Source organism: Pogona vitticeps, chromosome 2, assembly GCF_051106095.1.
Source record: "Pogona vitticeps strain Pit_001003342236 chromosome 2, PviZW2.1, whole genome shotgun sequence".
NCBI classification, from domain to species: Eukaryota; Metazoa; Chordata; class Lepidosauria; order Squamata; family Agamidae; genus Pogona; species Pogona vitticeps.
Genome location: NC_135784.1, coordinates 201,793,941 through 201,821,285, shown reverse-complemented (window position 1 = coordinate 201,821,285; position 27,345 = coordinate 201,793,941). Strand labels below are relative to the sequence as shown.

Below are 27,345 nucleotides of genomic sequence, written 5' to 3'. Positions count from 1 at the left end.
TCTGAGGCTGTTTTGAAGACAGTGAGAACTATATGGACTTTTGAACCACACACACAAACATCTTAATCCACAAACTATCAAACCTGTGAGCAGGAGTTATCCATGGCTGACAAAAACATGTACACACTTTCAAAATGGCAGCTAACGACACAACATTTACTCAGTTTCATTCAATAAAAACCAAAGCAAAAAAACCACTACGCTCACATTTTGGATGTCAGCACATCTGCTAACTGCCAACAGAAGGTACAGACACCTCCCATTCAGTAAACTAAGGAGGGAAAGAGATGATGCATATAGTTTCAAATGAACACTTTACAATTAACACTTAGCATAGTCTTGCCTCCAAAAAACCATGATAAATAAGGCAAGGCCATGCAGTTCTTAAATTAAAGCCCAGATCCGTCCCCGTGTTTCTATTTCATAGATTCAACCCCACCCCTCCCAAAAGTTGCCTTAGCCAAATTTTCACCCCACAGGAGCATTTTGGCTAAGCAACTGTCAATGCAGTGTAAGGAATGCAGGTGTTGTCAGAAAAACACTTTAATTATTTACAGGATGATTATCGGAATGATTACATAAAATACAGAAGAAGAAGAAGAAAATGTACACCTCTCACAGAAACAAGAGACGCTGAGCAAACGCAAAGCTGATACGGAAACTAAAGCACTTTGAATAAGGCCAACAAGTTAATAGCAAAATGAAAAATCACAAGGACTACCTGGGGGGGAACAGAAATGCAAACAAGAGGTTGTGTGTTTCTTCAAATATGGGGGTGGGGTGGGGAGGGGAGTTAAATTAATAATTCAGGATTCAAAGTGGATGATGTTCCCCACAGCAAACTTTGCCCAGGCCAACAGCTAGTATTCGAATTAGAGGCGTATTCCACCCCATCTCAGCTGGCCTGGAACTTTGCACTCCCAGGGCAGAAGCTTCCTCATACTGATGGAGCAGAGTGCCACCGGTGTAATCTTTTGGATTCTACACCCTGCAAGAAACACCCGTGTTTGCGAGTGCTGAGTTTCAATGTGTGCAAAAACGGGGAAATATCCCCCACACAGAGACAGGCTCCTCGATCTACGGAGGGAACACGAACAGCACACACGATTCGGTTTTGGTGCCGATACATTTTGAAAGCTACTCCCTCGTCTCTCAAAGGAGGTGCACTAGAAAAGGGATTTTGAGCCTTGGTTTTCAAATTCTGACCACGCATCATTCAGTTCCATGAAGATCATTTTGGCATACTGTTCATAAGGTAGCCCCGTGGCCTGCAAAGAATAAGAGAACAAGGGTTTCAGCATAAACAGCCTCTATCTCCATTAAGAGCAACTGCCCTTGTTTCTAGAATTAAGTCCAGAAGACAAAAGGAAGGCCATCCTATGGCTACCACCTGGTCAGTGATGCACCATTCTCACCACTGTCTGTCCTCCCGCCCCCATTCCCCAACGACTAAAGGACAAACAAGCTTTGCGCTATGGACCAATGCAATGGCAAACGTAACTGAAGACAGCACTGCAGACTGAGATGGGGCAGAAGGAGCTGGAGTAAGATTGGACAAGCCACGCCCCAAGCATGGAACCACTCTTGCTTCTGCCATGGAAGCAGTGTCGCCTAGCCATGACAGAGAGAAAGAAAGAGAGACGGACAAGCAGCCTAAATGTTCAAAGAGGCCCTTGGAGCAAACTTTACTATGGCTGCAGTTTCTGTCCTTACTTTGGTTTTGTATCTGGTTATATCATTTCATTATATAACCCTTCTGATCTGATCCTTTTATTGGATCTTCTTAAGGAATTTCCTCAGATACAGCTGTGTTAGTCTGTCTCAGCAAAATTAAAGAGGGAAAAGGAAAAAAAGAACACAGGTAAAATATTGCAACACTTTAAAAGTGAAGGACACGTTCCAGTGTAAGTCGATCAATATCCACTTGCAACTGAAGGAGTGGTTTTTGATCTATTGACGCTGATCCTGTAAGTAATGTGCTAGTCTTTAAAGTGCTACAATATTTGTTGTTTTCTACCTTAGTTTTCAGTTTCTTTTCCTCTGTTAATTGTGCCTGCACTGTTAAGGATGGTGTGCTTTTTTAGTTATTTTACTAACACTTGTGTCAGACCTCTTCTGTCAGATTGTTGTTCAGTCAAATCAGCAAAAGAACAACAGGAGAACGAGAAAGCAGCGAGAGCAGATTTCTCCTAGCTGCTCATGTGCCCTTTTTAGATGGTAGATCAGTGTGAAACTCTCACTTGCTTAAGCCTACTCAAGAAGATTCTTTGCTAGAGTGACCGGCCTCTCTGTAGCTCCTTCCTCTGGTCAAAAGGTGGCGATGGCCGCACACATGCTTAAGTGCCCATAGTTTCTCTCTGCTCTCTAGTTCAAGACCCAAAGGGCCTTCTATGAGCTGCCATTGCTTTTGCTGTATAAAAGGACTTTCTTCCTAGCGGACATAGTGGAGAGCACTCTGTACTTGGGCAATGAGTGCGCTGAAAATGATACAAAGTGCAGATGTTGGGAATGTAACTCTGATAACTCCTTATTCATTGAGTCATGCTACCTACGGCTAGTGGGAGTTCATCACCATCTGGGCAGGCAGAATTTGCTCACCCTGGCATTATGTAAACAGGAGTAATCTGTCACTAGCAGTCTGATGAACGCTCTTGAAACACTCACCTTATCTGGATGAACCACAAGCACTGCCTTCCTATAGAACTTCTTCACTTGTTCTGGAGTCACGAGGTCAGCCATGCCGACAGGCTTCCATTTGGTTTCACCTTCCCAAAGCACAGTATGAAGAGTCGATAATAAAGCTCTTATATTCCTCTCTTTTCCCTCAATCCAATCTAGAATCTTAGGAGAGAAAGCGAAAGAAAGAAATAAGCAGTAACTACTACTACTAAATACTCTGATTTCTAACTTGTATATAATATTCACATCAGGGGAAAGCAACCTGGCCTTCTTCAATTGTCTTTCCCACACTACCAGCACCAACTAGTTCTCACCGACCAAACTCACCTCCACCTCTGCCCTCTCCACCCCTCACACTGAAAACTGAATTATACACTCTCGTTAGCTCCTGGCACACATAAGAAATTTGCAATGTGACTAAGAATTCCATATAAAAAGTCTAACCTTTAATTTTAGAGGATCCATATCTTTAGACATTTCTTGCTTTCTCATCTCTGCAATGGTCTTTGGTCCTTTTTTGTCAGATTTCGCTGCAAACCCTTGATTTGACAAAAGGTCCTCAAAATCATTTTCTGAAACTTTGGGCTTCTGTCCTAGTAAAATAAAACAAGAACGATGAAGTTCCTTGACCACTGGAAAGTGACAGCATCTTTTTTTTAAAAAAAAACTGTTTATTCCCCACCCGCTGCATATACTTTTTAGTAATTAAGTGCTACCAAGTTAACTCCAACTCATGTCAACCATAGCACAGTTTCCAAGGTATGTGAGATATTTAAGCAGTGGCTTTACTGATGCCACCCCCTAATGAGCTGTGACCGCTGAGCAGGGATTTGAATCCAGGGCTCCTGAGTTCTAGTCTGACATCTCACTCCACTGGAAGAAACTGTATTTACCATAATCTACTGTCATTGAGAAATATTTACATATTAACAGCCCATTTCCTTGCAGGCACAGACCAAAGATGAGATGGATTGGCTCCAAAAAGGAAACCACTGACTCAAGTGTACAAGTGCAAAGCAGGGCTGCTGAGGACAGGATATGTTGGAGATCTCTCCTTCGTAGGGTCGGCCTAAGTCAGAGAGGACCGGACGGCACACATAACAACATCAACAATGACCCGATGGCCGTTAAGGTTTGTTGAAAGTCAGATAAAAATAAGGGAACCTGATTTGTATGGGCTGGATCCAAATTCAGCCATATTTAGAGTAGTCCCATTATGCTTCTTGAATCAGACATCATAAATGAATCCCATTTCTTTTGCTGGATTTACTCTAAATACAAATCCAGTCCAATGTATTTTAGAGAATGAAGGCTGGAGATCTACATTAACGGATCTCCCTCCCAACCCCTACATCATAAAGACATGTGGGGAAATGACACACAGGGAAACATGAAAAAAAAATGAAGGTAAACTATATTTTTGTGAATATTCTCTTCTACATAGTTCAACAAAAAAGTTTCGCAATCAGTTCTTAACAATGCAATCTGTTACACGTGCATTTAGAAATCTCTCCCATTGAGAAGAATGGGACATACTCTAAGGTTGGGGAGTACGATACGATAAACCTTTATTGGCATTAGGAGGTTGGGGAGTATAGCAGGGATGCAGGGAATGTGGGGTCCTCCAGAAGCAGATTTATTTTATTTCCTATGCTGTTAGATTACTTGATAACCAGAACACCCTGGACAGGGTTACAATACAATAAAGATGCACACTTGTATACAAATCTATATAAATGGATGACTGTGCTTACTGCTTACTGCTCACCCCAGGGATGGGGGCCATGTGGCTGTCTTCCCATCAGCTTCTGGGCTACCTGAAGCACACATCTGAAGGGCCACACATTCCCATCCACTCCCCCATCGGCTGCATATAGGGTTGCGCCTACAAAATCTCCTATGTGTCGTCATCAGATGGAGGAACTTACCAAAGCCAGGGGCTCGGATGCCTCTCTCTTCCCGCCCTCCAATAACACTGAAGTTCACCGTGTAGTTGGGCTTTGGCTGGGCGCTTGGCTTGGCTTGTTCCGGTGGTTTCGGCTGTGCTTGGGATTGCCATGATGTGCCTGCCGCCGCCTGTGGTTTGGTTGCCTGCCACTGATTCCCTGCTTTCTGAGACGGAGTGGATTTCGGAGGGAAATTGCCAGCTGGGAATCCTCCACTAGAGATACCTGGACAGCAAGGATCAGTTCTTGGTTAGCTTTCCCACCCTTTGTTTCAAAGGACAAAGAAACTTTTTTTATCTAAACAACTGAGTACACAAAGAAGCCAAAGGCTGCATCAGCATTATTAATCAGGGCTGGTCCTTGACTTTTTACTGTCTGAAGCAAAAGAAAAGCCCGCCCCCCAACCCCTGTTTACATACATAAAGTGGTTGGACTGCCTGTTGAATCCAGCACTGCAAAGAGACAGTGTCCTTCATTGCACACAACAGCAGGAGAAAACTCCTCATCTATTTAATTATCAGGATTCATAAACCACTCAAATATGTCAATTTCAGACAAGATTATTTTAGGGGATGAGGGTGGGCAGCACGGCACATACAGCTTTGCCCTCCGGGAAAGGGTAATAGCAAGGAGGCTCAAGAGGCAGAGAAATAAATACTAGCACTACCATTGCCCCCAAACATCTACCAGAAGAGGCAGTTGCTGTATTCTGCCTAATGGCAGAGATGGCTCAGCTATTAACCAGGTGGCACTCTCCAACAGCAGAATTTCAGAGCTGCACCTTGAAGTGAAAAGGCAGCACAGAGGCACCTCCGACAATGTGAAGTACAAGCTTGGTGATAAAAGGTAGGAGCCTCTCTGAGACACTGCAGTTCATGTTAGCCTGATGGGACAAATGGAAACATGGCATTTCTATTGGCTTTTCAGGAGGGTCTCTAAAGCAACAGTTAACTGGGCGAAGGTAGAACAAAGGGTTCCTTCTGCTGAAGGAAAAGACACTGGCTCTAAAAATAAATAACTACGACTATTAACAATGAGCTCACTGGTAATACGATGCCCTACACATTCAATGTTCCATGGTCAGAAATGATGAACTCTCTGAGTACTGGATGCCCTGAACAGAGAAGGGCATTTCATTGTCCTCTGTTTGAGGCAGGATACTGAGCTACATCATGGCAATGACCAAACTCTATGGCTGAGAAGGTGCAAAAGTAGAAAGAGAGAGATGCTCTTTTTTAAAATAGGGGTATCTTGTCAAGCAGTCTCTGCAAAGCAGGGGAGCCCAACCGGTTCTAGGTCTATTCAGACCTTTAGGTTAACTAATGAAAATAAGCCGGACGACTAAGCGTACTACTCCTGGTAGCATTAGGCGAGTATTTGACTTAGAATGTAATCCAGAAAGCAAGATTAAAATATAGAGAAGAACTTATGACAGCTTTGAAAATTGTCGCAATAAAAACCTGGCCCTGTTTGGCTGTCAAAATCAATTACACAAAGCATTTCTGAAGCACAGCTTTTCTTCCAATGGCTTCTACACCTTGAAACTGGGCTGGAGGGAGGCTAGGGCCCCTCTGAGAGGTTTTAGCAGTCAAGAAGCTTGTTACATGTGCGTCAAACACAGCCCCTGTTTCTTAGCCTTTCAGAGATGTTAAAATGCCAACAACACCCTGTAACTAGAAAATTGTCCTAGTTACACTGTGTTCCCAAGAGTACACACCTCCAATTATGTCTCAAGCAGCCTCTTGACCTGTCAGGCAACCAGTGTTAAACACCAGGACATGAAATATTTGAAGATGATGCTGCTCAATTTCAATCTCCTTGTTTCTAGAAGACCATATTTTACTCTGAAGATCAACCCCTGTGTTTTAGGGAGTTACATATGCTAACCACCCTAGACAGATGAGATATTCATATTCACTAGTTGTTTTCCTTTTATTAGTCGCTCACACACTTACCTGGAAGGCCTGTTTTCAGGTTAGCAAGGTCAGCAAAAGGGTCAAAGTTATGTGATTTTGCTTGACTGAATGAAAGGCCTGAGGAAACACTCGTTGGACCGCCTGTCGTAAAAGCTTGGCCTATGTAGCAAAATGTAATTATTATTACAGGATAAAATGTCACATTGACAAATACTCCTATGTTCCCATGTCATTAGCCTTCTCTTCCAGTTGTAGGCTGAGATGCGCTTTTATAGCTTGAAATCACAGCCTAGAATTATTAAAGTGTTTCCAAGGGAGAGCAAATTATTCTCACGGTGGAAATCAGATGTAGAATTATAATAGACGCTTTTGTACAACGTGCCAAACTGCACATTGTTTTGTTCCCAACATGGAAGACTTACTATATGAACAAACTTATTGCCACAATATTTGTATTTGTATACATGCCTAATTTTATCTATCTATCTATCTATCTATCTATCTATCTATCTATCTATCTATCTATCTATCTATCTATCTATCTATCTATCTATCTATCTATCTATCTATCTATCTATCTATCTATCTATCTAGAGAGAGAGAGAGAGAGAGAGAGAGAGAGAGAGAGAGAGAGAGATGCATACAATATATATGTTGCAACATTTAAAATATGCTGACTTTTGCTAAGTTTATTTTTCAGGCTGGAAAAATAAAAGAAACTGGAAGGATAAACACAATAAGGATCAGAATACTCGTCATTTCTGCAAATTGTAGAGAGCATTTTGACAGAAATCCTGTTGCTTAGCACTAGAGTAGGCTCATGATATCAGTGAGGATGTGGTGAGTCAACTCTTCCATAAAGAATGGGCCTACTCTACTTGCAAATTAATGTGTAAAAGTAAGCTGCAACTAGAGTAGGCCCATTTGAATTTATGGAACATACAGGGGGTTCACTCATCAAACCACTGATTCAGTGGGTCTCGTCTAGTGTGACTTAGTATGCTAAGCAACAGGATTTCAGCTAACGTGTCACTGGGAGAAGGGATTATGCTCTACCGCTTGTATACACACAAGTTCAGTTGCTATAAAGGGGTGATTTCTGGCTCATACAATTGTGAATTAGAGACCATCTGGTGAACGATCACCTTGTTTGATTCTTTTATTAGTAATCTACATATGAAACATGTAATCATCCCAATGGTCCCCAACTTTTTAACTCCACAGACTGGTTGGGGAAGGCAGGGCTCACACGCGGGCATGTGCACACTTGTGCGCATGCATGAAGAGGTGCTTGGGGGCACTCGTGAAGGGGTGGGGGTGCTTGCACACTCGTGCACATGCACAAAGGGGCTGTGCAGGTGGCAGGAGTGCGTGCGGCGGGGGGGTAGATTTGTCTGTGGCCCAGTCCGGCCCAGGCCACAGACTGGCACGGGCCGCAGACTGGGGGAATGGGGACCCCTGCCTTATTCTACTGACTGCTGCTATTTTAGATTCCAACTGATGTGACCATGATGGGAAGTCAGTTAAAAACCGCAGCCCACAAGAGCATCACAGATTCAGTAGTGTCACCCACGGCAACTTTAGCATTAATATAAAATAGAGGCTGGGGTTTAGGAGTCGCTCACCACTCATTTGTGTTATACGGATTGCCCACATTTGGGAGAATTTGTTGACAAGAAACTTCAGCCCTTTGCAGGCTCTGAAATTGTGTGATACTTATTTAAGGATTCTTGCTAACTTTTATGCAATAAGTGGGTGGAGAATATCAGTGATGAGGGCAAGATGTGTTGTCCTCCCCAAAGCCAGGGTGGTCTCAATTGTACCACTACCACACCTGAAACTGCTGCTACCACCTGTACAATGTAGTGATGCCAGCAAAGAAGAAACAATAAGAAAGAACAACTGTGGTTTACTTTTAAAACCAAAAGACAATGAGGATACTATAGAAACAAGGAACAAATTTTCCATGTGCTTTGTTTGAAGGCAATTTCGGAGCACCATATATCACCAAAATTCAGCAGCAAATACAGCCAAGGTCCCAACTTCAAAAATGGGCACAGAAAACTAGGCTTAGCCTATGTTTTGCACAACCCTAATTTAGTATTGTGAAACTACTGTTGGACGGGAAAGGGGTTTTTTATAAATAAGCTTCAGGGTTTCTACACAGCAAAGTGTTTCATATAAAAACAGGCATTCCATTCACCCAGCAGTCATGCCTCATATACTGGAAGTGTTACGTACTTCTTCCAATTAACTAAAAATATAAGGTAACGTTTCTGTGACAATACCTTCCAAAGTGGCCTTCTTCGGTGCCACTGGTGCCGAGGTACCAACTGAAGGGGAATCTGCCCAAGACTCCCAGCCACCTAGAAGGTCAGGCTGGCTTGCAGAAGAAGCTATTTTAGGTGGGTCTGGTGCTAAACCTCCTATAGGAATAAAAACCAAAATCCAAGCATTAGGGGGAAAGCATGTGAAGAACTTGGCACGTACTTGATATCATGCAAATTAAAACCTATCGATAATACCAAGATGTCAACCCTCTACATCCCCCAAAAATTCCTTTAAATGTGAAGACGATTGTTTACCAAAGTGCTATAAAGCTCCTTTGAGAAATACTCAGTAGAAAGAATGACCTCTAAATCCTCCCCACCACCCCCGACTTCTGGAAGAACTTCACATCTCTGTTACAGCAGAACGACACTTCTTTCCCACATCCTCCATGTTGGAAAGAGGGAGGGAAAGAGGAAAACATTCGCCAAAGGCGACACACTGAACCTTCATACCATGTTTCCCCCAAAAATAAGACAGGGTCTTATATTAATTTTTTGCTACAAACAACCCTTTAAAATTATCTTTGCACAAAGTATCTTTCTCAAGACCTCAGGAAGCATTAATTTTCTTTACTTCAAAAATCATTAACCTCTTCAAAGCACTGGCCAATTTCAACACTGTAATACTGAGTTTACCAAACATCTTGAAATAATTTCTGCATTTGCATGGCATATTTTTGCTACAAAGAAGCCAATCCATAGGATGAAAGTTGATTAAAATGAAAAAGAGTGTGCATTTTTTTTATCTCTCTTATCTTTACTTCAGAAGATAGCTCACAAGAAGATTAAAATGGGATATCAAACAAAGAAACCTATAATGTTAAGATACAATTAGAAAAATTATGAAAGATGTGAAAGGAGATTTTTTTAAAAAAATATATAAGCATATATAATTTGGTGGCATACTACTGTAGATGAAAGTCCATTTTTAAAAGAATTTAAAATTGGCTCTTAAAATTTAATTTTAGTTTTTAATTTGAAACAGAATTTTAAATCTTAATATTTTTTGAAAAGATTTATCATAGTATTAGTCCAGCGGTCTGTAGTTCTAGTTCTAACTCGATATTTGCACCACTGCCATAGATTTATGCTGTTTGCATTCTTTGCCTTAGGGTGTAGAGTCTATTTCAAACCTCAAATTCACAGCTTGATGAAGGCATCTGGCAAACTCAAAAGCTTGCACACCTTTGTAGTATTTTGGTTGATCCTAATAAAGGTATGGCTTAATTGCAAATGTGAAGGGGGTTGCCCCCCCCCACAAGACCTTTCATTTTTATTCTTAATACAGATGTCCTTTAAATTAAACAATCCTTTATTGAACTTGAGAGTCTAATTGGCATTCCTGCTCATAATGAAACAATTATTAAAAAGCACAGCAAAGAGACACAACCCAGATGTATTATAAGCCTTAGGAGGAAGATCTGTTAATGGTATGAATAACAAAACTCACACATTGCTGAGAAGGGTGGGAATCTACCGATTCTTAGGAAAACATCCTGAGCATTACTAATCTGCACAACTGAGTTTTCTGTCACTGCTGTGCCAGTGGGCCTCCTACAAGGCCTTAAGACAGCCTTGCACAAAAGAGATCTTTTAATTCTCTAATTAAAGATGACAACCAGAATTTCCTGAGATTCAAGATAGTGGCTTAGGATGACATAAGATTTAATTCTAAGATCAGCTTCCACTTATACTTGCTCTTCATTATCCAGCTTCCATCATCTACAAAGGGCATAATGACACAATTTAAAATCTACTTCTTTATGTTCATTGCTGTTGGACTTCTAAAGCTTATCCTGCACAACCTCCCTTTTGGTGCCCTGTCTTTCTGCAGCAGGGCTAGTGAGTCTGCGGCTTTCCAGATGTGGGGGCTGCAGTTTTCATCAGCAATTATCAACTTGGCCAATGCTGAGGAACAGTGGTAGGAAGAACTCATTACCATCTGGAGGTCCGCAGGTTCCAGAGGCCACATTTCCACCTCCTGGAGGCAGGGCAGACTGTGCCACCCACAAAAATGGCAGGGGCAAAATGAAAAAAAATATTAGAATGAAGAGTGATTAGATATCCCTTCCATTTCCATTGTTTTGGGTTTGCAGGGGCAGAGTTTAGGACAGCAGGGTCAAGTGGTGTGATGGTATAATTGCCACTCCTGAAGGTTTTTAGGCAAGAAAAAAGACCTTTCTGGCCAAACAGATACATATAAATATTGGACAGGAGACCAGCAGAGATGTTCTGGAGTGAACCGGGGGGAGCCTTAGAAAAGCGCCTAGTGGTTGCATACAGTTCCACGGACCGCACACACACACGCACACACACACAATTCAAGAGTGCTCAGAATTAATAATGTAACAATAAAACATGTTCTCCAGCGCATGTTCTTAAGGGAAACAAGATCTATTAAATCCCCCCCCCGGCCCAAATGTTTTACAAAGTCTGCCCTTTTGAATTGGAACAGAATTGTTTTAAAACCACAGTGAACTTTGTAGTCTTACCAACAAGTAATCTTAAGAAATTATTTTAAAAGATGAGCCTATAGTTTGACGGTAAAAACTCATACAAGATCAACCTTCCACTGCTTTCTCCTATTAAAAGATCACAGGTTAAAAAGCTAGCAAAGACCTAAGGACTCCACTCCAGTATTCGGCAAGCCATTGCCAAGTTCTGGAGCAGTCCAATCTTCCCTAGCTTAGTGCCCTCTAGGTGTATTAAGGACAATCCCCATCATTCACAACCAGGATAGTCACTGCCAATTGTTAATCATGTTCATATTCATGAACTTCCATTTGTCTATGGAGCATTTTATCTTACGGCATCATCTAACAATAATAGGACCTTGAGGATTTTCTCAGAACATTAGTGAATGAAAGTTACACGTTGACACAACAGGGTAAAAACTAGTACCTCATGAGTTTCCGCTCTTTAGTGCCAAAACCAGGGCCAATCTTATCACTGGGTGTAATGGTTTACCATTTGCTTCTTCTGGGGATGCCCTGGGACTGTGCAGCTTGTCCAAAGCCACACAGGCTGGCTGCCCTCCCAGGAAGCACAGTGGGGAACTGAACTCCTAACCTTTTGCTTCACAGCCAGATACCTAAACCACTGAACTGTTGAAATGAAACTATCACAATCCAAGTATTCCTGACAACACTTCTGCTTCAAAGCAAGCCACATGCGTTGCCATGCAAAAATGCAAGCTGAAATCCTATTGCTAAGTGAAATAAGCCAAAATTAAACCCATTGAATCAATAGCACTTACAGAGGAGTCGACTCACCAAATCTGCACTGATTCAATGGGTCTACTCTAGTTGCAACTTACATACTGGCTTCTGCATTCTGAATACTTATAGTACTATCTCCAGATGTTTGGACACCTGAAGAGAAAAACTAGATAGCACCCCCTCCCCATTCCACATACAGAAGCTGATCAGCCTGGCAGGTGAGTTTGACTTTGATATCAGTGATAGGACCACCTCTTCCGTGCCACCTATGGAGAACAGGTGAGATTAGAGGACGTAGGGCAGGTTGCCCTAGACAAAGAGCTTCAATGGAAATAAACAGTGAGGGGACAAACAGCGCTGGTTCCTCCACACTACCCAGCATCTGTTACTTGAGGCAACCATACCTCTTTGCCCAATGGTAGGGCCAGCTCTGATCATATATAATTATAGGCAAAAGCTCCAGTTCTTTGTCATGGGTATTGTGTTTTTGTCAAAATTTACTTGTTTCTCTAATTTTCTCTTCTCCTTCAAAAACATTGCAACATTTTGTGTTTCAACCTTAATCTATGAACTCACAGATTAGTGGTATTCCAAACTTAATGTTGGTCTTTGTTTGCAGACTGGTATGGCATAGACCCAACTTGATCCTATGGTCATATATACATTTCTTCATCAACAGCAAAAACCCCAATCACTCTGACCAACTTTAATGGAACTAGTTTGTAGTTAAGTAGTCAGCCCAATCCCAAAGAAGGGCAGTACCAAAGAATGCTCTAACTACCGTACAACTGCATTCATTTCACACACTAGCAAGGTTATGCTCAAAATCTTACAAGATAGGCTTCAGCAGTATGTGGACAGAGAACTCCCAGAAGTACAAGCTGGATTCCGAAGGGACAGAGGAACTAGAGATCAAATTGCTAACATGCACTGGATTATGGAGAAAGCCAGAGAGTTCCAGAAAAACACCTACTTCTGCTTCATTGACTACACAAAATCCTTTGACTGTGTGGACCACAGCAAACTATGGCAAGTCCTTAAAGAAATGGGAGTGCCTGACCACCTTATCTATCTCCTGAGAAACTTAAACGTGGGACAGCAAGCAACAGTTAGAACTGGATATGGAACAACTGATTGGTTCAAAATTGGGAAAGGAGTACGACAAGGCTGCATATTGTCTCCATGCTTATTTAACTTATATGCAGAATACATCTTGCGAAAGGCAGGACTGGATGAATCCCAAACTGGAATTAAGATTGCTCAAAGAAATATCAACAACCTCCGATATGCAGATGATACCACTCTGATGGCAGAAAGTGAGGAGGGATTAAAGAACCTCTTAATGAGGGTGAAAGAGGACAGCGCAAAAACGGTCTGAAGCTCAACATCAACTAAATCATGGCCACTGTTCCCATCACCTCCTGGCAAATAGAAGGGGAAGATATGAAGGCAGTGACAAATTTTACTTTCTTGGGCTCCATGATCACTGCAGATGGAGACAGCAGCCACAAAATTAAAAGACGCCTGCTTCTTGGGAGGAAAGCAATGACAAACCTTGAAAGCATCTTAAAAAGCAGAGACATCACCTTGCTGACAAAGGTCTGCATAGTCAAAGCTATGGTTTTTCCAGTAGCGATATATGGAGGTGAGAGCTGGACCATAAAGAAGGCTGACCGCTGAAGAATTGATGCTTTTGAACTGTGATGTTGGAAGAGACTCTTGAGAGTACTCTGGACTGCAAGGAAAACAAACCTATCCATTCTGAAGGAAATCAACCCTGAGTGCTCACTGGAAGGACAGATCCTGAAGCTGAGGCTCCAATACTTTGGCCATCTCATGAGAAGAGAAGACTCCCTGGAAAAGCCCCTGATGTTGGGAAAGTGTAAAGGCAAGAGGAGAAGGGGACGACAGAGTACAAGATGGTTGGATAGTGTCATCGAAGCTACCAACATGAATTTGACTCAACTCCGGGAGGCAGTGGAAGACAAGAGGGCCTGGTGTGCAATGGTCCATGGGGTCACAAAGAGTCAGATACAACTTAACAACTAAACAACAAGTCAGCCTGCTTTTGAAATTTTCATTTGCCATCTTAACAGAGTGCTTATTAACTTGCAGTGAGATTCCTGGTGAATTTTCAGGTTGTTTATTTATAATAGTTTATACCCTGTCCCATTTTTTTAAAAAAATCTAGTGTTCCAGGCTGTTAACAGCAAATCCATAAAGCCTATTTAGAAGTACAATATAATGGCAATAATAAGACCACCAGTTATTAAACTGATAAAAGCAGCAGATAATTAAATCAGAGACTCGCATAGATCTCTATGGCCCAGGGAGTTATGTGCCATGCCGTATTGCCATTCATTCTTTTATCATCTTTTTGGCAAAATATCCTAGGTGTTGGGAAAGATCAACTCAAGTTCGAATACAGCTTCTATTGCACGCTTGCTAAATCTCTGAGAATGATACATTTGGTTTAGTGATTCCAACAGACAGAAGCCATTATATTAATCTATCAATGGAAATTAAAATATGAAAGCCTTGATTTTAATGTTGGCTCTTTTTTTTTTAAGCAAAGGACATGTGCTGGGGAGATACACTGAAGGTTACACTGCAGTTTCCGCAGTGGTTCATTTTTGCATTCAATTTATATGTCATTTCATTCCTGTCACCGTCAATGTTAACTATCTTTTGTGTTGTGAGTTAGCCTTCCTTACAAAGGCAGCTGCGTTTTGCTCTTCCCAAGTAGGTAAAAATTCACAGTGTCTACAGGTACCTGCAGTTTAGGGTTGACAATCATCAGAGGTCTGGGCCATGCATGTCCATTAAAAAGGGGGGGGCCCTCAAAAATAAGGCAATTTTTCCCATCAGCCCCAAAGGACACAAGGAGTAATCTATTTCCCCCATTCCTTCTAAAAAAAATTGTAAGTCATCTTAGATCCCTGTACTGACAGAAAGGCAGGAAATAAATGAAGGAATAAACAAGACCCCAATGAATTGCCTTCTGTTCCCAACCAGCCAGATTTCTAAGTGTTACATGCATCCAGTTCTGAAATTCCACCCCCCTCACCCAACAAAAATAAGAGTGGAGTAAAACCAAAACAAAGAAAGTTGATACAACAGGACAAGATCAGCATATAAGAGTTCTAATTTCTGTTTTCCAACAGTCACAGAGCACAGGCTAAAGTCTATTTTTTAAAATCTGGGCTCAATTCAAGATGGCAGTTATAGGCAGAATTATGTTCTGTTACTCTCTCGTGCTTTTTATACATTTACATTCTGCAAGCCAGGGATTGTGAGTAGTGACTACTGAATGTCCACAACTCCTTCCTTAAGTTTTGATTAAAGATACAGTATACTCACAATTAAGTCTGGATTTTATACCAGGGACTATCAGTTAACAGGCAAGAATGTATGACTATTTCCAGAAATGACTGAGGGCATGTTTCAACTAAGTTGTGCCCAGGAAAGAAACCCCATGATCTGATTCTGCCTTTGCATTATCCTCCTGTTTTAAACAATGTTATCCAAAACCTATTTTGCATATGTAATAAAACTTAACTCCCTCTTAGATAACCTTCAAACTGTCCATTCCTTTTCTGTCCATTGCCTTACTTCTGCACACTTAACAGAGATTATTGCAGTTAATAAAGAGGAAGTCTTTAGCACTGGGTTAAATGGTCTCCCAGTTCAGAGAGAGAAACAGATGCTCAACGATAGATATTCTCCCATTTCTTGAGTGACATGGGGTGTTCCTTCATCTCTGTTGGGTGAAGGGATGGTGCTCACCAAACAGTGGGTGAAGGAAAAATCCTTGGCAGGTTACTCTCCAGTTGTACACAATATTTTAAATTTATCTAGTAAGTTTAACACTTCAGCACAGATAGACAACTATCCAGATGTGCTATTTTTTTCTCAGGTACAACATGGAAGTCACCCCAGATCATATCCAATAGGGCTTTTTAAACTACTCTGAATATAATGATTGATATCTGTCTTCCAGATGCAACATGAGACTATTTTAAGAAAGCTGTTTTCCCTAATTCGGTTTGCTGTTGCAACAATCAGGCTAAAAAGGTTAAAGGTTCCCCTTGACAAGTTTTGTCCAGTCGTGTTCGACTCTAGGGGGCGGTGCTCATCCCCATTTCCAAGCCATAGAGCCAGCGTTTTTGTCCGAAGACAATCTTCCGTGGTCGCATGGCCAGTGCGACTTAGACACGGAACGCTGTTACCTTCCCACCGAGGTGGTCCCTATTTATCTACTTGCATTTGCATGCTTTCGAACCGCTAGGTTGGCGGGAGCTGGGACAAGCGACAGGCGCTCACTCCGTCGCGTGGATTCGATCTTACGACTGCTTGGTCTTCTGACCCTGCAGCACAGGCTTCTGCGGTTTAGCCCGCAGCGCCACCATGTCCCAAACAATCAGGCTAGCTAAGCAAAAATAAATACTATCTAAGTTTGCCTTCCTCCTCCCAGCTCTCATCCAGAATTTTTGAACAATAATTTAATCAGTGGTATCTGAGGACACTGATAAGGTGCTTGATTGCTTTTGTACAACTATTTGTGTGTTATGTATTGATTTACTCATTTTCAAATTATGTATCTTTTAATCTTCAAAATGCCTGGTAGTGAAGAAACTAAATAAATACATGCATGAATGAACGAACGAATGAACAAACAAACAAACAAAAAAAATAAGCAGTCCCATTTTTCCCACACAGGATACCAGAAGAGTATTTATCAGGTTGGGGGGTGCTGCTCTAGGTCAAGTGGGAGCAACTGGGAAGCTCAATTGCACATATCTGAAGAAAAAGAATACACAGAAACTGTTTCTGCTTTCTTGTTTGATTAGCAATTAATATTAAAAAGTTAGTATTCAGGTCTTCACGCTCAAGCACTCTACATCAGTGGCTCTTAAACTGGGGTCCCCAGATATTCTTGGTCTGCAATTCCCAGAAGCCTTCACCACTTGCTGTGCTGGCCAGGATTTCTGGGAGTTGCAGTCCCAGAACCTCTGGGAACCCAAGTTTGCGAACCACTGCTCTACATCAGTGGCCCCCAACCTTGGGCCTCCAGATGTTCTTGGACTACAGCCCCCAGAAGCCTTCACCACCACTTCTGCTGGCCAGGATTTCTTGGAGTTGAAGTCCAAGAACATCTGGAGGCCCAAGGTTGGGGACCATTGCTCTACATCACTGATCTACAAGGTTATTTCACTGTAAATGTCCATTATCTTGGGAAACATCTCTTAAATGTACAAGGCCTGAGCATATACATCATTCCAGTCGGTGCCCCCAAAGGATTCTTTTTAGCATTGCACTCTGCAAAGCTGGGAAAGATGGAGTTATAATCTGTCAGCACCATATTTCAAAAATACTGTTTCTAATGCAAAAATGCATTGAGGTCAAGAGGTCAACACTGGCTTACAGCAAGCCCACTAAGTCCCACTTGTAGACTGAGCATGATAATTTTAGAAAGACTCTGTTCTGCTTTACAGAAGGTGTGGACTGGATGCTATTTCTGTGTCACTAAGTCGGCGAGAGCTCTCTCTTCCTGCTTCTGCAAACTGCTATTTATAGCTTTAATCAGGAGAGAGGCCTAAACAGCAAATGTAATCTTCCTCCCCAGGACAGTTCTAAGCCACTATACAAGGGGGGGGGGGCATTTGGTTTATTTTATACATCCTGTTAGTGCCCATGCACGTAAACATGCAGTGAGAGTTTCTGTGCGTTTTGGTGGCATAGTACCAGCTCCAACACAGAAATACTGGTGCTACATTCCATAGTCATGATGACACTAAAGAATGAGTAAAGCCAAGGGATAGTTTAAAGTCATTATGATCACCTCTCTCATTACCTGTAGTAGAGAATACACGCATGCACAGTAAAAAGAAAGTTCAAATATGACCAGGTGACTCCCAATGTACTTTCTTATCATAAGGAAATTATAAAACAAGAACACCTCTGTTTGCAAGGTGGGGCTTTGGATTGGCACTATGGACAGTGCAATGAATTCACTGATTTCTTGCCAGTTTGAATAAAACTGAGGAAGCATATCCTAAGCCACAGAGACTTACTGTGGTGAATTCAATTCAACACTTTTTTAAAAAAATGAAACAAAAAAGGGACATCCTTTTTCATTTCATTTTTTTAAAAGGTTTTGAATGGATTCTCAGAGGAATTTAAAATGGTACACGTGTCTACATCTAATTTGTATTTTACTGTGGTTACACCAAGTTATTTATTTTGAGGATTTTTGAGTCAGAAATCTAGAAATGAACTTCCCACTTAAACATCTCTGCTCCCCTTACAGGTTCCAAGTCAAAAAAGCCATTTTGAAACACCACGATTAGTTAATACCTATAATTTGTTCCTGGGTTCAATCTAAGTGACTTCATATATACCAACAGTGTATCTATTTTGCAAATGCCAGTCCTTATGTCCCAAACGGCATGTTCTAAGTACACAGTGGAGATATCAGGAGGTTAGCGGGAACCCTTCTCTTTACAAAAGTACAACAGAATGTGCAAAACACATATCTGGGGCAGAGTCCTGCTGCAAACATAATCCAAGAAAGACATGGAATACCAGCCAACAATCAAGAGTGGGGAATAGAAAACCAAGAGGAAGGCAATATAGAATAAACTACCCTGGAAGAAGGCAAGGTTCCAGCCATCTGCTATAAAACAAAGCATTCCACTTAGTATCCTTTGTTTTTTTTTGTAGTTCCTAATTGTAATCTATCATTGTTAAGCAGCTGCTTTGCCTGCTTGCTTGTTTGTTTAAACTAAATGGTGGCAACCAGTCTGCATGGTACCAAAGATGACAATAAAACTAATCCAATTAGTTCCTAGTAAAAATATATTTTTTTAATTATATTCTCTGCACCCAAAGATGGAGAAGTGCTATAAAGTCAGCAAAAATAAGACTTGGAGCTGATCGTGGCTCTGATCATCAGCTTCTTATAGCAAAGGTAAAGGTTCCCCTTGACAATTTTTGTCCAGTCATGTTTGACTCTAGGAGGTGGTGCTCATCCCTGTTTCCAAGCCATAGAGCCAGCGTTTTGTCCAAAGACAATCTTCCGTGGTCACATGGCCAGTGCGACTTAGACACGGAACGCTGTTACCTTCCCACCAAAGTGGTCCCTATTTCTCTACTTGCATTTGCATGCTTTCGGATCGCTAGGTTGGCGGGAGCTGGGACAAGCGACGGGCGCTCACTCCGTCGCGTGGATTCAATCTTACGACTGCTGGTCTTCTGAGCCTGCAGCACAGGCTTCTGTGGTTTAGCCCGCAGCGCCACCACGTCCCTCTTCTTATAACAAAACTCAAGCTTAAATTGAAGAGAGTAGGAAAAACCACTGGGCTAGTCAGGCATAATCTCTAAACCAAATCCCTTATGAATACACAGTGGAAGTGAAGAACCGATTTAAGGAACTAGATTTGGTGGACAGAGTGCCTGAAGAACTACGGATGGAGGCAGCAACAAAAATCATCTCAAAGAAAAGGAAATGCAAGAAAGCAAAGTGGCTGTCCAACGAAGCCGTACAAATAGCAGAGAAGAGAAGGGAAACAAACTTCTCTTTTGGAGATAGGCAAAGTTACAGAAAATGCAATGCAGACTTTCAAAGAATAGCAAGGAAAGACAAGAGGGCCTTCTTAAACGAACACTGCAAAGAAATAGAGGAAAATAATAGAAAGACAAAAATCAGAGATCTGTTCAAGAAAATTGAAGGAACATTTTGTGCAAAGATGGACATGATAAAGGACAAAAATGGGAGGGACCTCACAGAAGCAGAAGACATCTAGAAGAGGTGGCAAGAATACACAGAGAAATTATACCAGAAACATCTGGATGTCCCGGACAACCAGATAGTGTGGTTGCTGACCTTGAGCCAGACATCCTAGAGAGTGAAGTCAAGTGGGCCTTAGAAAGCATGGCTAACAACAAGGCCAGTGGAGGTGATGGCATTCCAGTCAAACTATTTAAAATCTTAAAAGATGATGGTTAAGGTGTTACACTCAAGATGCCAGCAAGTTTGGAAAACTCAGCAGTGACCAGAGGATTGGAAAAGATCAGTCTACATCCCAATCCCAAAGAAGGGCAGTGCCAAAGAATGCCCCAACTACTGTACAATTTCACTCATTTCACACGCTAGCAAGGTTATGCTCAAAATCCTACAAGGTAGGCTTCAGCAGTATGTGGACAGAGAACTCCCAGAAGTACAAGCTGGATTTCGAAGGGGCAGAGGAACTAGAGACCAAATTGCTAACATGTGCTGGATTATGGAGAAAGCCAGAATTCCAGAAAAACATCTACTTCTGCTTCATTGATTATGCAAAAGCCTTTGACTGTGTGGACCACAACAAACAATGGAAAGTTCTTAAAGAAATGGGAGTGCCTGACCACCTTATCTATCTCCTGAGAAACTTATACATGGGACAGGAAGCAACAGTTAGTACTGGATATGGAACAACGAATTGATTAAAAATTGGGAAAGGAGTATGACAAAGCTGCATACTGTCTCCCTGCTTATTTAACTTATATGCAGAATACATCTTGCAAAAGGCTGGGAGGAATCCCAAACTGCAATTAAGATTGTCAGAAGAAATATTAACAACCTCCGATATGCAGATGATACCACTCTGATGGCAGAAAGTGAGGAGGAATTAAAGAACCTCGTAATGAGGGTGAAAGACAAAAAATGGTCTGAAGCTCAACATCAAAAAAACTAAGATCATGGCCACTGTTCCTATCACCTCCTGGCAAATAGAAGGGGAAGATATGGAGCCAGTGACAGATTTTACTTTCTTGGGCTCCGTGATCACTGCAGATGGTGACAGCAGTCACAGAATTAAAAGACGCCTGCTTCTTGGGAGGAAAGCAATGACAAACCCTGACACCATCTTAAAAAGCAGAGACATCACCTTGCCAACGAAAGTATGCGTAGTCAAAGCTATAGTTTTTCCGGTAGTGATGTATGGAAGTGAGAGGTGGGCCATAAATAAGACTGACAGGTAAACAATTGATACTTTTGAATTGTGGTGCTGGAGGAGATTCTTGAGAGCCCCCTGGACTGCAAAGAGAACAAACCTATCCATTTTGAAGGAAATCAACCCTGAGTGCTCACAAGGACAGATCCTGAAGTTGAGGCTCCAATACTTTGGCCATCTCATGAGAAGATAGACTCCCTGGAAAAGACCCTGATGCTGGGAAAGGCAAGAGAAGGGGACGACAGAAGACGAGATGGTTGGACAGTGTCATTGAAGCTACCAACATGAATTTGACCCAACTCCGGGAGGCAGCGGAAGACAGGAGGGCTTGGCGTGCTCTGGTCCATGGGGTCACAAAGAGTCGGAGACGACTTAACGACTAAACAAAAAAAAATGTAATCTCTAAAGGTCAGATAGCACAAGATGCTACTTCAATGCTAAATACAACTGAGTAAGGATGGTCCCCATCTGCACAAAGTGTTGAAAATAAACTAAAACATTCCTATTATCTTCCAGGGTGACATGATCTTTCGTAGCTACCTCTCACTTTCAATCAACCCCAAATCAACTATGCTGGATGGTTCCCACTGCCTCATGCTGGATGGGCTTGATGGGAGTTATAAACCAAAACGTCTGGAAGGCCTGCTTTAATTGGGATCCAGGGGACCCAAAGCACTTTGAACTGCCTGCCTTCAAGAACCACGGTGAAAAGGTCAAATTCAAGAGTGGTAGAAGACTGTCCGCAATTTCACTCCTACAGAAAGAGCATCATGGCTCCAAATTATAAGGAAAGCCCTTTCAATGCATCTGTTTGGCATTTTGCATCCACTGCCTTAGCACAAGCTCTCCACAACACAGAAATTGGCTTTCTTTGCTTTAACGTACTGGAGCCTTTAGACACTATGAGGAGGAGGTCATTCACTGGAAAGATAACAGTGTCTGTTCCCAGTTCAACCCCCTGCACGCACAAAGACTCTGAACATAAGAGAATGGTTACCTGTGTGAAACATCAGCCATATTACTGTGGAGATTATGACACATACAACTGCAACAGAAAGCTGGTTAAAATAGCAACACTACCAAGCTGATTTGTTCAAAGCTAATCCACCTTTCATAATCTGGGCGCACTGTGTTACTCCGCATGCCGTGTGACTGAGGATGGGGAAGGAAGGAAATCATGACACTTACCTAAATTAAGGAATTCTGTGCTGGAGGAAGGAGGTGGTGCACTGTGTGTGGAAGGAAACATACCGGATATAGTTGCCGCATTTGGACTGAGGAAGTCGCCAAAGAGGTCGGGACCAGCAAGAGACGGATTGTCTGGCGTGACTGTGAATGGGTCAAATGGATCCGCTAAAGATGGAAACAGACGGCGCTGGTGTTACTTGAGAGGAGGCCTCACACAATAAGTCACACAAAAAGAAGATGAAGAGTGACATGCTTAGGATAGCATAAATGGTTGTGCACACTGTTGACTTTGTTACAAAACCATTTATTTTATTTTTAATTTTTATTTATTTATCAGATTTCTATCCCGCCCTTTTAGACAAAGTCCACTCTGGGTGGGTTCCATCAAACATTAAAAGCTAAAAAGAGTTAAAACCAATTAAAACAAGTATAAACAATAGTAATAAGTAATGGTTAGTAGAGCTCAAGATGGAAAAACAGAAAATTATAGTAAAAATAAAGTCAAGTATTGACAGGAGGAAGGCCTGCCAAGAGAGCCAATTTTTTTGGCTCTTTCATGAGGCCATTCTGACCTCATGAGCACCATCAGTTTGGGGAAGCATCTCATATTAAAGCATCTTCCTCGCAGTCTGCGTCTCGGCCTCCCGCCCTCGAAATAAGGGCTTACATGCTATTACATAACCTGAGGATTTGGATTTCTGCCAATTGACAGGAAGCAAAACAATCTGTCAAGATAAGTCCTCAGACCCCTGCCTACATTTCATCCTGCTAAGTCCCCCAGCTCCTGATGGGGAAAACCCTGCAAACCCTAAAATATGATCTGCAAGACTCGATTTATCATTCTGCAAAGGAAAAACCCAGTTAAAAAGTGATATCACTACAGAATAATCAGCAGAGCGGGAGCTGGCCAGGGGCTTCTAGGAAAAAAAAATAACCCAACTGGTCTAATAGTCACCCTAGTAGCAGTCTGAAAGTCATACTGTACCCGTCTGGATGGAAGGCATTGCTGGTATTTTCAGAATCGCAAGCAACAGGGCAACCAAGCAGGCAGAAGGGATGCAGAAAGGCAGTCTCTAGACAGAAAGTCTTTCCCTGATCACTGTCCAGCAGGAGATAATTGGAGCCGCTCAGGGAACAGTATTTATACTCAACAGGGAGTGGCATGCCATGGTCAGCAGGGATCGCGGCCAACTCTCTCTACCTTGCGGCTGTCGTACTCAAAGGTCAAAATCTCTTAAGAATCAAGCCTGTTCTGACACTCTCACTCTTACAAGCGTAGAGGCAGGCACATTCGGTCGGGAATCATGTGTTGCCCATTGCTGAAATACCACACCAAGCTTTTCCCTGCCACGGCAAGCATATACTTAGTCTCCCCTCCCCTTTCCCCAAACACACTCATTTTCACCATACATCAGTAGAATTGAATAATGAACGAGCAAGTTGTCCGAACCAGTGGACATTTCTCATATTCATCTTGCATTAGTAAGCATTCTAAACAATCACAGTACTGTTGCCCTCATGGGACACCAAGATCTATTTGCAAACACCAGAACAATGTGCTTTTCAAAAGCATTTTGTGTGTTCGGTGGTATGGGCTGGGAGAGAGGGTTGCCATGTGACAAAGTCATACTACTTCTGCCCATCACCCACCCAGTCAAGTTCCATCACATTTCCAACTAACAGAACAGAATATGGGGGAAAAAGTGATTAGTGCTCATACTGGCTCTAGGATTGTGGGGGGTCTGTAGTCCAAAATTAAGCTTTTGAAACCAGGGTGGATATGATTTAAATCCATTTGATTTAATCATGATTTCAATTTTTTTAAAAAATGAATTTTTGACCATTTAAATAAAAAAAATCTATTTTTAACATTTAAATCATGATTCAAATTAATTTGATTTTCAAAAATCATTGTTTTTTTAATGCACCCTGAAACTCTGCATCAGAAGACGTGATAATTTTAGAAGGATGAGCCTGCTTAAGTCCAGCAAATATTGATGACCTCTCCAAGAAAATAAACTTCTCATGCATATCACCTTGAACGTGAACATCATCTTTTTCTGGGGGCACAATTTCCAGAAACATCTTGATTGAAATTCCTGGATGAGTTATAATGAGAACAGACCAGCATACCCTGTTGACCAAAAGCCAAATGATAGGTCCAGAGCTACCAGAGAGTGACAGGAACTTTTTCAGTGGGGCTGCCAGGATGCTGAATCTCCTCAACAACCTACTGGAGTCAGCCGGGTTTCCCAGCCAGAGTAGGTGTGTAACAGATCTATGAATTCCCAACAAGAAACCCAACCACTGGAGATACTCCCTACCAAAAAAAAATCTAATTATCACAATAATTTTGTACTATAGTTAGCTTAAAGTAGCTTGCCCAATCTGGCACTGTCCAGATGTCTCTTATAAAACTACCCATCATTCACAGCCAAGGCAGCAAAAGAGGACAATGGGAAGCTGTAATGCTTCTTTATGGTTGGTTGAGGATGGCTGGCTTAGAAACAAATCTCCCGCAGATCTTCTTCACCAGTGGTAAATCTGTTATCCTTTTTCTGAGAAAGAGATGGGACATTTGGGGCTCACACACAGCATCTTCCATGCTCACAAAAGATGCAACAAGGCCTCCTGTACTAGTATATGAGATCACCCTGAAACTGTAAATGTGCCCCTTTCCTTTTCCATTTGAGAAGAATTCACAGATCAGCATGTTCTAACAAGTAGATAAATATTTCATAATCCTCATTTCCTAAAATAAAAATTACAAAGTCAAGGTAATACCAAAAGCGGCCCTGTCAACTAAGGTTTTCTGAATCTTGAAGCCTCAACACACTGAATGTCTGCTAGAGTAAGAAACCAATACCTCTGGTGTTGCTTGTGATTATCATGCTGAAACCTGTAGTCCAGCAATGTCTAGAAGGATTATACATAGCTTATTGCATTTAAGGATACTCAGTATGCTGCAGTGGATAAAGTGATGGACTAGAGCTTAGGAGCCTGAATTCCTGTTCAGCCACTGAAACTCACTGGGGGTGCAGAACAGGCAAAACCACTTCTTAAATATCTCACTCACCTGGAAAGCTCCACTGGGGTTGCTATAAGTTAGTTTTGACTCGACGGCACACAACAACACAGCAACATCTCATCTAAAGACTTAGCATGATTGAAAACTGAACAGAGGACCGAGCACAATAAAAGTAAAGCGGTTGTGTCACTTTACATCCGAACCCCAGTGAAAAGGAAGCCCTGGTTACATACCTCCAGAAGCAGAGGCAGCTCCTGCTGAGGGCGCGCTGCTTCCTGGGCGTTGTGTCGAGGACTGGGACTGGCCCCCGAAAAAGAAGTCCGTCCCTCCTCCCAGAAGGTCTGCAGTAGAGTCTCTGGAAGTCTCGGCCGTTCCACCCACAAACAGGTCGTTCAGCAAGTCTGCATTGCTTGAAGAGCTCTTCATTTCTGAAGGAGGCTGGAGGCATTCTGGGGGCGCTTCTGAATCCAACCCAAGCAAATCAACACTGTCTTCCACAGGAGTCTCTTCTGCCGGAGCAGCTGGAGTGTCAAAGTCAGCTTCAAAAAGCTGTTCGTCGTCCTCCTTGTCTGGCGTGCATTCTTCCTCTTCCTCAGCTGGCCTGACATCACCAGGAAAGGCAGCAAATTCTTCATCAGAAAGCTCACTGTCCTCCCTCTCCTCAATAGGGCCAGGACTTCCTTTGGAAAAGTGAGCCTCAGGGCCCCCTTCAGCATTTCTGCCTTCTGTTCAGGAAAGAAGGCACCATGACATTCTGGTAACAACTTTTAAGTGGTGCCATCCCTCCAGCCAACAACGACCATATGTTTCCATGTATAAGACAATACTTTTGTCTAAAATCTTTAGACTAAAAATTGAGGGTCGTCTTATACACAGAAGTAAGCCGAGGAAAGAACAAAAAACAAGTGGAGGGGGAAAGGGATCAAAGTGATCCTGCAACACTTTGATCCCTGTTTTCCCCTCCACTTGCTAAGCCCCACGGGTGAAGGTTCCAATTTGTATTCCTGCACTGGGCAGGGGGCTGGACTTGATGACCTCACAGACCCCTCTTCCAACTCCATTATTCTATGATTCTAACCCTTATTCCACAAATGAATGCTACACACCTCGTTCTTTCCACAGGCTTCTCTCAGATCTACTTCACCACCATGTCAACAAAGTGCCAAATGTGGAATGGGAACTCCAGTTGCAGATCACCATTCTTGTTGAAGGGAAATCGGGGAATGTTCCAGGAGCAGAACTGACCAGAGGAGAAGCGATGCTTTATGGGACAAAGGGGTGCTTTGGAAGCCCATATCCAACAAACTCAAAAGGAAACCAATAGGGAAGCAAGTACGCAGGAGTGGGCAAAGCATGGCCTTGGGACTACATGTGGCCCCTCCCAAGTTGCTTTTTGGAGATATCAGCCACCCCCAGCCCACTCATTTTCCAGCAAAAAGGATCAGGAGTGGCAATTCAAATCAGTCACAGTCCCTTCTTCCAAACTGTTGAATACCCATCAGGCTTATTTTTCACAACTGAAAATTGATTCATGGCCACTTCTTTCTTTCTATGCTTCTTTGCCCGCTAGAGCAAAAAGATGCAGGGGCAGAAAGCTTGTCCTATGGAAACTGCCCACCTCTGGTTCTATCCCTCTAGTAAAGCACTGGTAGACAGCTGTGGTCCTCTAAAGGTTCTAACCCATAATGCCTATTAGCTTTAGCCAGCCTAGTTTCTTTCAAAAGAATTAAAACAGAGGAAGCAAAGAGAAATGCCACCTCATTTTTCATTTATCTGCAGTGAGAGGAGCTTCTCTAGGGTCCAAGCAGTCCAACCTTGGATAGCCCCTTAACTGAAGGCAGGCTGTTCAGGTGCAGCCAGAAAAGGAGCAAAGTATGCAAATAACATTCCTCCAGAAACACCTGGACCACCACAAGGCAACTGCAGGCTCCTGACCATGTTGCAGACTACAGCTTTCCTGAGCAAAATCATCAGCCTCGTTGTTGGCACCTTCTGAAGGATTTTAAGACGTTAAGTGCACACAAAGTATTGTCCTTGTGGATTTTTCAAT

General features: G+C 42.3%; 1 protein-coding gene across 3 annotated transcripts in view; it reads right to left on the bottom strand.

Moving 5' to 3' along the window:
- Positions 1–527: 527 nt before the first annotated feature.
- GAK (cyclin G associated kinase) overlaps positions 528–27,345 on the bottom strand; it is a 95,900-nt gene continuing 69,082 nt past the window's right edge. For 2 of the 3 annotated variants that reach the window (XM_072991944.2, XM_078384824.1), the window contains exons 21-28: positions 25,529–26,020; positions 22,268–22,432; positions 8,830–8,967; positions 6,581–6,700; positions 4,608–4,850; positions 3,124–3,272; positions 2,665–2,841; positions 528–1,268 (exon numbers count right to left, since the gene is read on the bottom strand). In XM_072991944.2, the coding sequence (XP_072848045.2) occupies positions 1,167–1,268; positions 2,665–2,841; positions 3,124–3,272; positions 4,608–4,850; positions 6,581–6,700; positions 8,830–8,967; positions 22,268–22,432; positions 25,529–26,020 (1,586 nt within the window). In that variant the 3' untranslated portion in view covers positions 528–1,166. The remainder of the gene's footprint in view (positions 1,269–2,664; positions 2,842–3,123; positions 3,273–4,607; positions 4,851–6,580; positions 6,701–8,829; positions 8,968–22,267; positions 22,433–25,528; positions 26,021–27,345) is intronic. The other variant, XM_078384825.1, reaches the window with a different exon arrangement.